This window comes from Physeter macrocephalus, chromosome 2 (genome assembly GCF_002837175.3).
Source record: "Physeter macrocephalus isolate SW-GA chromosome 2, ASM283717v5, whole genome shotgun sequence".
Classification (NCBI taxonomy): domain Eukaryota; kingdom Metazoa; phylum Chordata; class Mammalia; order Artiodactyla; family Physeteridae; genus Physeter; species Physeter macrocephalus.
Window position 1 is genome coordinate 29,846,648 of NC_041215.1, and position 11,302 is coordinate 29,857,949.

General features: G+C 51.2%; 2 protein-coding genes across 5 annotated transcripts in view; one reads left to right on the forward strand and one right to left on the reverse strand.

Annotated features, from left to right (window-relative positions):
- The window catches only part of C2H2orf76 (chromosome 2 C2orf76 homolog), a 91,174-nt gene extending 88,703 nt beyond the window's left edge, over positions 1-2,471 (reverse strand). The window contains exon 1 of one of the 2 annotated variants that reach the window (XM_024115040.3): positions 2,387-2,471. In XM_024115040.3, coding sequence (XP_023970808.1) covers positions 2,387-2,426 — 40 coding nt within the window. In that variant the 5' untranslated portion in view covers positions 2,427-2,471. The remainder of the gene's footprint in view (positions 1-2,386) is intronic. The other variant, XM_055087251.1, reaches the window with a different exon arrangement.
- A 49-nt stretch (positions 2,472-2,520) lies between these two features.
- On the forward strand, positions 2,521-7,616 carry DBI (diazepam binding inhibitor, acyl-CoA binding protein). Of its 3 annotated transcripts, none has more exons than XM_007125222.4 (4): positions 2,521-2,661; positions 3,711-3,828; positions 5,899-5,961; positions 7,327-7,616. In XM_007125222.4, exons 1-4 carry the CDS (start codon positions 2,653-2,655, stop codon positions 7,398-7,400), a joined length of 264 nt encoding a protein of 87 aa, XP_007125284.1. In that variant the 5' UTR covers positions 2,521-2,652; the 3' UTR covers positions 7,401-7,616. The 3 variants fall into 3 exon arrangements, with proteins under 3 accessions (XP_007125284.1, XP_007125285.1, XP_028356960.1); XM_007125223.4 differs by lacking the exon at positions 2,521-2,661 and adding an exon at positions 2,725-2,816; XM_028501159.2 differs by lacking the exon at positions 2,521-2,661 and adding an exon at positions 2,855-3,075.
- Positions 7,617-11,302: the final 3,686 nt, after the last annotated feature.

Genomic DNA, 11,302 nt, shown 5'->3' on the forward strand with positions numbered 1-11,302 from the left:
TCCCTAGACTAGAGATGGTAATGCAGGGCATAAGGCACCATTTCCACAGGTGGTAGTTACAAAAAATTGGTCACTGAGACGTGAGGGAAGAAAGCAGTAAGACAAAAAGCATGCCTTCAGCTATTTCAAAACTTGGCCTAGGGTGGGCCCTCTAACAAGGAAAAACACTCTTCTCCTCCTTGTCAAGATCACATAGCACCCTGCTCCCTGGGATCCACAATCCCTACTAGTTCCATACTTCAGTTGCTTTTTTTTTTTTTTTTTTTTTTTTTTTGTGGTACGCGGGCCTCTCACCGCTGTGGCCTCTCCCGTTGCGGAGCACAGGCTCCGGACGCACAGGCTCAGTGGCCATGGCTCACGGGCCCAGCCGCTCCGCGGCATGTGGGATCCTCCCGGACCGGGACACGAACCCGCGTCCCCTGCATTGGCAGGCGGACTCTCAACCACTGCGCCACCAGGGAAGCCCTACTTTAGTTGCTTTAAGCAACTTTTGTAGACTAACCTGGACACAAAACCACCATGTGCAAGGTTGGTTTTTTAAGGAAGGTGGGGTATATTCCAAAAAAAGGAACCAACAAATCAACCTCACTTAAACTGGAGACTGCCAAGTTAATTTAAAACACCAGCCGTGCTCTCTGCAATGTTTAACTCCATTCAAAACTCAGTCACACCAGCCAACCTTGGAGGAATATAAACAAAATTACATTATCAGAGGTACGTAATCTTTTCAGATGTGCCAAACACAATAACCTCGTGTTAAAACCTACTGACTGGAAGATATATTTGACTGCAAATCTGACCCACACAGGGAATAATCTGAATTTCCATCAAGAAGACTGTAAGCATCAGATGACGCAGCAAAAGTGAATCCAAGCTTCATCTGAGCCTAGGAGTGAAAAGACAGTTCTGAACTGTCGTTTTGGAAGACACTCACATCTTTTACAATTCAAATGTAATTTCCCCAAAGTTAATTCCAAAATTTTTGTTAGTTTGTTTGGCTTTGCTTTCTCTAACAAAATTATTCATAGACTGAAGACGCTAAACGTGTTCCCTGCTATTGCATCTCCACTTCTTCCCTTTTCACAAAGCCTGACCTCTATTAAGTTAGGAACTTACATCTGAAAGCTTCTGCCTAGACTTTCTTTAGTCTAAACACCTCAGCTATAAATTAACGGCGCGGGGGGGAGGGGGGCTGGGGGCGTGGATTTGTACTCCACTCACCTCGTTACAAATTAGGAACTGGAGAGGAATGGTCTCTCTTTTTTAAAAGATCTCCAGAGAATTATTTTCCATCAATTCCCTCCTTGCACCCAGCTCCGTTGTAACCGCTGCCACAAAATTCTCCCTCTGGGTCTCTCAGGCATCACCCTCAAACTCTCCCATCCACCTGTGCTGCTCCGTTTTCCCATGGAGAACATCGGCCTCTGTAACAACCTTGCAAAGCTGCCCACTCCCTCAGTCTCCTCATCCTCTACTCAGAAGCCTCTAACTTCACTCAGAATAAAAGTCAAAGTTCTGCATCATGTAGCCAGCCTCCCACCTCCTTAACTCTCCAGCCTCATCTCCTAGCTTTCCCTCACTCCCTGCTCACACATTTACACTAACTTTCTGCCTGGAATGCTCCCTCCTCTCTTTGAGGGGCTTTCTCAAATGTTACCTCCCCTTAACCCTCCACCCGCCCCCCCCCCCGCCATGTAAAACTGCAAACTTCCAACTCCCTATCCCCCTAGCAAACTCTCTATTTAACTAATTTTATTCACTACTATCCCCAATGTAAGTTCCAGGAATGCAGGGATTTATCTGTTTTATTCACTGCTGTATTCCCAAGGTCTAGAACGGCGCAAGATACCCGACCATTCAGTACGCATTCACGAATGAAGGAGTCATTTACTTAACAGATGTCTGCTGAGCACCTAGTCCGAGCTAAGCCCAGACAAATAAGACACTGTCCCTGACTTTAACGCACCAGATGGATTACTGCACACAAACAAAACAGGACTGCAAACTACGGCCACCAGCAGGCCACAGAACGTGCCAAAAATTCAAAGGAAGAGGTCTCGGCTTCGCCCTTCGGGAACACAGTCCAGCTTCCCACCCTCGCGAGATTCTCCAGGGACCATCCCCAGAGGGCCTCTTCTGGTCCCCTGAGAGGGGTGGGGCCCCTCGCCCTCCCCAAGCCCGAGTGGTTACTTGTACAACGGTGCAACTTCCGGCCTTTCACGCCGCACACAAGATTTAATGAAACAAATTTTAAAACCTCCGCCCTTCAGCTTCCACCCCCTCTCCTCTGCCTCGCAGGTCACTCCCTTCAGTGGCCCGCGACCGAATCCTCAACCCGGCCTAACGGCCCTCACAACGAAAACCGCCCTACTTCCGCAGTCCCTACCTGCTCCCGGCGTCCTCTGCGGCTCCTCCCTGGTGCGCATGCGCGAGCAAACCCTCTAGCGTTCCGGAGAGGCGGGCCGTGCGCCGAGGCTGGGCACGCCCCCAGCGTACAGCTGGCTCCTGATTGGCTGCCTCTTGCTCGCCTGAGCGCTGTTGGGGAGGCCTGCGGCTGCGCCTCTAAAGGCGCTGGCAGTTGACTCTTGTGCTAGTGCTTTCTGCTCTTCGCCGTCTTCGCGGGCTTCCTGGAATCATTGCAACGCCGCCGGCATGTCTCAGGTATAACGCGTGCCCAGCCTAGCTGCGAAGGTGCCACGGGGCGGGAGGCTGGCGCGGGGATCATCCCGCAGACACAACCCTGCAAGGTCTTTTCCTTCCGGCTCTGCTGTTCTTCCTGGACCCGTGCCCAGCGCACTCTTTGGACAGAGAGCCCTGTAAGCGGAACTTTCCGTGTTTGGACTCCTAACACCGCTACTTAGCCCGCAACTGCTGGCAAGCTGCCCATGGGGAGGACTTCGCAGTGAAGCAGGAATTGGGATCGGAGGCGAGGGTCCTAGGAAGACAGATAGGATGTAGTGGGTTACATGGATCGAAAGAGTAAGGGGACCGTGTGCCCCATCCGGAAGGACACGGCAGGAGTAGGGGCGCCATACAGAGTGGAGAAGCAAGGAGGCCGTGGTTGAGAGCTTGCAGGTCAGGGAAAGTAGGGGCCGAGTGTCCGGCGTGAGGCAAGGGGAGGGTCCCGGCGTGAGGAGGGGTGACCTAGAGGTCTTTCCCTCCTTCGTCTGTAGACGCTTTTCTGGGACCTAGCAGTGTGGGGGGACCTTTGCTCCTCTACCCTCCCTCCAGTCAGGCACTGGGTCAGAGGTCGGCGCTGGATGCCCTCCCTCAGGGGGAGGGGGCCAGCGGGCCCTGGCCGCTGACACCGCTGCGCTCATGCCCTGTTCCTTTCTCAGCTGTTTCAGTCACGCAGTGCCAGCCCTATCCGCAAGTCAGGGCTGTCCTGGGACCCCTTTCTGGCCAGGGAGTTGGCCATGCTGCCTTTTCTGTGAAGTGTGTGCCCACTGCAGGCAGTCTTAGCCTGTCTCCTTCACCTCTGTTTCCAGCACCTGATACCTAGTATAGTGAGAGAGCCCAATGCATAGTTGTTCATCAAATGAGTGAACCGATGTGCTTCCCCTCCTGGTTTTGCTGAATCTTTCTAAATGTGCTGTTGAGTTGAGGAAAGACTGCTTTTCCCCACCTGCACTGCAAGAGAGTGCTGCCTTTCCAACCCCTCCATCCCCACTGCTGTGCTCTATTCAGCCTCTTCTCTCCCTCGACTTTAGGCTGAGTTTGAGAAAGCTGCTGAGGAAGTTAAGCACCTCAAGACCAAGCCAGCAGATGATGAGATGCTGTTCATCTACAGCCGCTACAAACAAGCAACTGTGGGTGACATAAATACAGGTATGCTGAGGTTCATCAAATGAGTGAGGGCCCAGACTCATCAAAGCAGGCTCAGCAGCCTCGGTTGGTGCTGGAGCTCTTAATCCCTGGGTGGGAACCTCACTCTCAAAACCACCCACAGCCCTACTGCCCTACTCTTAAGACAGTTCATGGGGTTCCTGAGGTTTAAGCTGGGAGAGGTTCCCCAGAGATCATGTTCCTGGATGGGGTTCACAGACCCTGCACTGTTCTTGGTTTCTTGGTGGCTCATATAGCAGTATTCAAATCCTAGTTTGGAAAGAACTTTATTCATTCCAGCATTTTCCATCTATTTGGGAGGAAGCAAAGATCCCAGCTTGGAAGAAATTTGCTCCAAGCTCTCAGATCAGTAGTAGCTTTGCTGAACCACACTGCTTCCACCCAGATGGGCAGGATCAGAGTCGGAGCACTTGGCAGCCAGGCCAAGCCTGATGGCAGGAGCAGAGAAGCAGCTGGCTTCCTGCGGCAGGTCAGAAGCGTTTTTGCTGATAGCAGTTCCAGATGACCCTTTGGCCCCTGTCACAAAATCTTGGTACAGATTTTGAGGCCTTGGTTTGGACCACCATATTCTGTAATCCTGTCTTTTCTGCCTTGGACAGTTTTCATTCTGCCCATAAGTTCCTGAAACTCAGGAGTATATGGCAACAGTACGATGCAGTCTATGAAAGGATTCAGAGGTGGTGGCCATAGTGGCGTAGAAGGAGGTCACCCCGCCCCTGTTCAGGAGGGCAGGCATAGCCCCCAATTCCACTGCAGTTGGGGTAGAAGGTGGAGCTGGTGGGCTGGCTGCTAAGGATCCTGGGCAGTGCCAAATCAAAGATTACAGGGTGGGCTTAGTTCAGAAAGGTCTTGTGATGAAGGTGAGTTTTACCCTGGGTTTATAAACTCTGCATCTTCCTAGGGAGGCAGGAGAGATGAAGTGGGGGTGACCAGAATGGCTGAGAAGCTTTTCTGACAAACACGATTTTCACAGAGACTGGCCTCTGCCCTGCTTTCACATAAGTATAGGTAGGCTGGCTTGGGAATCTATCACTTCCTGATCAGCTCACTCTAGGGCTGCACCGTCCAATACAGTAGCCACTAGCCACATGCAGCTATCTAAATTTAAATGGCAAATACTTAAAATTAAATAAAATCAACAGTTCAGTCCCCAGTCACACAAGCCACATTCCAGGTGCTCAGCTGCCATAAGTGGCAAGTGGCCCCTGAGTTGGACAATGCAAACGTACAACCTTTCCATCATCACGAAAGGGCTGTTAGGATGTGCCTTTCTAGGATTCTGTTGGTGACCCTGCACGTGCAGTTTCGCTCAGGTATCCCTGGGAATGCTTCCTGGAAAGCACTTGGGGGGAGACTTGATGTCTCTCAGACACAGTGGTCCAGGCTATGGGCACTGCGATTGTTCCCCTTGGCTTTCTTCTCAGTGTGGCAGTGAACGAGGTCAGCAGGGAAGTAGTGAGTGTGTTTTCCAAGTGCAACTGATAACAGGTCTATATGTGTAAAACCATGGTATAACTTAAAGGAAGCTTGCCCTCACGAACAGAATTCCCACAAAACAACAAGAAATAGACTAACAATTTGGTAGCAAAATGGGGCAAGGATATGAACAGACAGTTCACAGAAAAGGACACCCAGAAAACTGATAATAATGTGGGAGAGAAATTGGGTGGGAAGAGTGGGAGGAAACTTTATAGTATTCCCCCTGTGGTGTTTGAATTTTAAACCAGATGAATGGATTGTAGTACTTGTTTAAAAAAAAAAAAAAAAATTAAAGTACGGTTTTTAAAAGAAATTTTGGAGGTATTTAACTTATAAGACAAGGACTCTGTAGTAATGAGAACAGTTTTCCTCCTACTTTCTCTAGATTTGAAATTTGGATTTCTGTACATGTGGGTTTCTGAAGGCAGAACCCGCCGTACTAGACCCATTTAACTCCATAGCAGAGCCGAGAAAGAATAGTGTAATAAAATATAGCTTTCATGGCAAGAAAATTGATAAAGTTCCTTATTAGAACTTGCAGCAGGTCTCATTCCTTTCCCTCTCTTGTTTAAGAACGGCCTGGAATGTTGGACCTCAAAGGCAAGGCCAAGTGGGATGCCTGGAATGAGCTGAAAGGTAATGTCTCCCTCATTTGGGAAGCCCGGGAATGAAATACTCTGCATTAAGGAGTGTAAGGGGTGAGGAGAGAGAACGCAGTGGATGAGGCACATGCTGGGGAACCAGTCTGACCGGGGCCAGAATGGAAAATAAACTGGGCCACCTACTTATTCTTCTAATACCATTTATGCTTTTTCCAAAAACACCATCTCTGAGTCGTCGTATCATCTGGAGTGAGGAGGGGCTGGGGAGCAGGCCACTAACAGCCTGGGAGGTGATAAGAGTTGGCTTGGCCTTTATATGTATTCAGAATAAGGAGTGGTTTCCTGTCCAAACCTCCCTCTCCCCCACAAGGCCAGGCAGTGACCCTCTAGCCCAAGCAGCCCTCCCCGGTTCCCTTCCAGCCAGAAAGGCACCTGAAAAACGGAATGAACTAATGCATGGCAAGCTGCTGGCACATCGTAGCCTCGGAGAATGGAGCTATTACACGCTAAGCAACAGCAGCCAAGAAGTATCCCAGCTCTGACTTAATCACGTGCCACCTGCAGCAGTAAGACCCAAAAGTTGGCACTAAAGTGCCTGCCAGCTTTTGTGCCCTAGCTAGCTTGTTTCTGAATAAGCCCTCTGTCTTTGTGCAAGTGAGAAAGACTTGAATTCAAAAGGGGCCAGAAGACAAAAAATACACTCCTCGGATTTGCAAGTAACTGGAAGAGGAATGCCCGTCTGACTGTCCATTCTCATTGGGCATTTCCATACCATTCTCAGGCCCCCCGTAATTGCCATTGCTCCAGAACGCACTCTGATTCCCAGTGAGTCTCCCTCCTCCACCGTGGAATCCAGGGCTCTGGGCAGCCCTGTCTCTGCGGAGATCTGCAGTGCCCTCTGTATTCCCCTCCGAGAGCCAGCCGCTGTGCTCAGAGTTCTCAACACTTCTTGTAGCTTCTCTCTGGGGAGGAGAGGGTGCCTGGCTTTGTTTTCTCCCTGGCCGCTTAACAGCTCTGGGAGTTCAGAGCCCGACAGAGAAATAGGTGATAGGTCAAAGCCAGCTGTGAAAGTCAGCAGGACCAATAGTCACTGCAGCTCTCCATGTTGGGCTTGACATGACAGTAGGGGGACCGATGTGACCAGCAGGCCAGCGACAGGCCCTGCACAGCTGCACACACATTACGGGCTCCGTGCTTTATGGAGCATTCCCTGTGGACCAGGCTCCTCGAGGACTTCAAGTCAAATCCTGGCCAGGTCTGTGAGGTGTAGGTACTAGAACCACCTTCTCACCTTCACAGGTGAGAAATTGAGCCTCAGGGCATTAAACCAGGGCTCTAAAGTCTGCTACCTTTCTACCATGCTGCCTCTGTGACAAATAATCTTGTTGATGCCTTACAGGGACTTCGAGGGAAGATGCCATGAAAGCTTATGTCGACAAAGTAGAAGAACTAAAGAAAAAATATGGAATGTAAGGGACTGGGTTTGGCTGCCAGCCACGTACTTCACCTAAACTGATCTAATACCTTGTTTTTCTAATACTGTGGATGAAGTTAATAAGTAACTAGTTAACCCGGTTGCTCAAAATAGCCCAGGATATGACACTAACAGAGTAGGGGCTGAAGTGGTTACTGACCCTCGCTGAGTAGTTTTTATCAATAGATCAATTAAAAGTACGTTTGTTACTTTAAGTCTTTGATAACCTGGGTTCTTGAAATAATGTACTCTGTTGCGGTCTCTCTTCCTCACTTTTTCTAACGATTTCATCTGGAAGTGTTTGAGCTTACCCTTCTCACCCTCCTCTGCGCTCTGCTGGAGGGTGGGCAGGCGCTCCCACCTGTTCAGGCCTGGCATGTGCTCACCTCTCGTGTGCAGGAAAAGGATTATAGAAGCGGCCTTTCCCACCTCCTTCCCTCAACTCCAGCCACACTGATCAGGCCGGCTGAGATGTCAGTTTGCAGCTACTGCCAACCCTCTGTCAGGAACATTGCTGGCCGCAAGCTCTGAGGAAGGCAGGGTTGACGAGTGTCTGAGGTCTGTCTGAGGTCCAGCCAGTCCATGGCTGCAGAGCAAACAAGCAAGGATGGAAGCCCCAGTCAGGGTGAAATGTGCATGTGCAGGGAGCATTCCCAGAGTCCCTGTGGAAGCTTGGCCACAGGCAGCTGGGCAGACAAAAAAACAAGTGGGGAAAGCAGGGCTTAGCAGGGAGAAGGGCAGTCAGGACCTAGGAAGGGCAAGGGGTTAAGGTTGCAGAGAAGAAAGGCTGGAGCTTGACTTTGGAGGGTACAGGTGGTTGCATAGTAAGAAGGAAGAAAAGGAGACAGCTGTCAGACCCTCCTTGCCCCATGTTCCCCGTCAGTCACCTCCACAGTCCTACAGGGGAAGCACTCATATTTCCATTTTGCAGGCGAGGATGCTAAGGCCGAAAGGAATTCAAGAGAGGCTCTCTGAGACCAGGGAGCTCTTAGTTCTCCCCTCCCAAGCCTGTACCCTGGTTTTAGACACAGTTCAGCCTTGCTCGACAGTGAGACCTGAGCGTTACAGTAACTTGGCCAGGGTCACTCAGCTGGTAAAGAAACTCAGAACCAGCGTTCAGGTGCAGATGTCCCTGGTCCAGATACTGGTACCATCCAAGGTGGCCTCCCAGGTGTGAGCAGCATTGTGGTGGGAAACACAGGAGCGGCAGGGAGGACAGGCGTCTGGTGGGGCTGGCGTACGGCAGGCCTTAACGCCAAATGGGACTAGGTAGTGGAAAGTCGGTGACGAAGTTAAAAAGTACAGAATTTGACCGTAGGTGATGGGGAGCTGCTGGGGAGGCGACATGGTCAAAGGCATTCAGACAGTCAGTCTGACTGTATCAGTAATTATTGAGAGTAGCTAATCGTCCTGTTCCAGCCCAGGCTGCCCAAGGAAAGCTAGGCCCCACAGCTCAGATGTAGACGGGAAGGTCACTCCAACAAAGCAGTGAGGTCAAGGTCCAAAACCCAGACGCGCGGCCCAGGTGAGGTGACATCCTGAATAGCAGTGTCATTTGTGCAGCGCCAGTTCCTGGGCGCGGATGTGACTGAGGGCATATGAGGCAGGGAGCCCCCAGTCCTCTCCCACCTGGCTCCACTCCACCCAGGCTGCCAAGACCACCCAACTCAGGGGCACCTGTGAGCCCCAAGGGAGGCAGTAAGGAGTCATAGCCACTCGCCTGTACCCATATTTGGATCATCTTTGCTCAGTTATTGGCTGTTTCAGGAGTAAACCAAAGGAAAAACAGTCTTAAATAGAGGCCAAGGTATGGTGCTTGTCCAAACAGAGCTGGTCCAGGGTCGGGCCTAGCGCACCCACCCAGGGGTTGTGAGAAGCTCCTGGCATAGAGTAGGTGCCCCAGTGTCTGGCACTTTATCAGGAATTTCTCTCTCGCCCTCCTTCAAACCAACTTTTGTCCCTGGCAACGTCCCTTGCAATATCTATCAGAGTCAGGGACCTAGCCCAAGAGCAAATTATCACTCCTTTGGTAACACCGGAGAGGGTGTGGATAAGAAAAGCACCTGCCTAGTATCCTGCCCTATTTATTTCTAGCTTGTGAAAGGCAGCCAGGACCTGTGCTCAGGCTTCATGTCTGTGCCTCGCTGCCAGCCAGAATCCCAGAAGAGTGGGCCTGAGCTCAAGGAAGCCCTGATAAAGCTAGCGCAGTCTGGCCCCCTGCAGTTAGTTACACTCCGCTAAGATTGTACTGTGATGACTCTTCTCCAGCGGATGCCGATTGGAGAGAAACACTGGAGTGAAAAGGCAGACCCAAGGCCCCTCTTTCCACCACTGGCTTGGCCTCTGATTGATAGCCGTCCTTTGCGGAGGACCTGCAGAGACAGGCTCCCTCTCAGTCTCTTTGCTTCAGTTCTGAATTTCATCCATGGTGCCTTGAGGTGGGGACTACACCTCCTAGCTGTGTAATGGGGGTTACCATGTCCATTATTCAAATGAGGAAATGAAGACTCAGGTGATGAGTAGATCCAAACCCAGGGCCCTCTGGCCGGGAAAGGCCTTTCTCATCCCCTTCCGTCACGTTCCCTCTCGTGACCACTGGCTGCCCCTCGCTTTGCACCTCCTTCGTCTGTCTGATGATGGTGGTGACCCCTGTCTCGCTGGGCCAGCGTAAGACGCTATGGAATCCCACACCTGCTGGCAGCTCCTTCCTGAAGAGTGGCTTCGAAAAGCAGGCCACCTCTCCAAGGCTGGAGTGGGGTCCAGGCGAGCTGTACTTTTTAAGCACCTCAGGTGATTCCAAGGCTCTGCCAGGTTTAGGAGAGGCCCTCCCCACTCACTATAAAGTAGTGGTACCTGTTTCTCCGAAAGCAGTGTTGGTCTGGCATTCTGAGAACATGTCACCAGTAGCCTTGGGGGCTGTGCCTGCTCTCGTAGCCTCTGCAGGAGTCCAGGTACAGCCCAGGGAGGGCTCACAGGTCTGAGGAAAAAATGAGATAGGCAGTGGGGAGCAGGCAGGACACCAGTCTTCACCCCCTTCTCAGGCACACCCAGCACTCGTGTGGGACGTCTTACCTCCAGTCTGACTTTGGTGACAGACGTACATGTGAATCCCACCTCACGCTCTCAGGTGCTGAATCACCTATCTTCTTAGAGCCACACTTCCTTCATCTGGAACATGAGCCGATAAAATGGGTAAAGTGCTTAGCATGATGCCCAGCATACAGCAACTTGCTAGCAGCCTGGAGGTCTTCCCTAGCCTGGAGTCCCTCCCTTATCCTCGCCCTCAGTACTTCCCTCCCCAGCTGTGTGGACAAGCCTTGGCCTGAGGACACAAACTGCTGCTCCCCTCTTAGCAGCGCTTCAATAATTGGGGGTCAGCCATGTCCTAGGATGTTCTCCCTATTCCAAAGTGGTTCCAAGATCCCAAAGCCTGGGAACTGCTGCTGTGGATCAGGGACCAGGCATCTTGGGGGACATGGAAAGGCCACTGGATTGCAATCTGGGGACCTTGGCTCAGCCATTGCCCTAGTTACATAGACATAGGGCAAGTTATGTCACCTCTGTAAGCCTCAGTTTCTCCAATAAAACGGCTGAGCAGAAGGTCATGTGTCCAGCGTAGAAAGGAAGGAGAGCCAGAGGTGGGGAACAAGAAGGCCCCAGGGATGGCTGGCTTGACAGGAATCAGGCTGGGAAGTTGTGAGGGGGCGGTTTAAGCAGCCAGATGAATAAAGGTGTGTAAAATTAAATTAAGGTATTCGACATGAAAGAATGCTCAACATCACTAATCATTAGAGAAATGCAAATCAAAACTACAGTGAGGTATCGCCTCACACTGGTCAGCATGGCCATCATCAAAAAATCTACAAACAATAGATGCTGGAGCGGGCATGGAGAAAAGGGA

Excerpts from the sequence above, each read along its gene's own strand:
- DBI (XM_007125222.4), top strand. Across the intron at positions 3,829-5,898 it reads TGTGGGTGACATAAATACAG|AACGGCCTGGAATGTTGGAC; the intron begins GTATGCTGAGGT and ends CTCTTGTTTAAG. Across the intron at positions 5,962-7,326 it reads TGCCTGGAATGAGCTGAAAG|GGACTTCGAGGGAAGATGCC; the intron begins GTAATGTCTCCC and ends GATGCCTTACAG.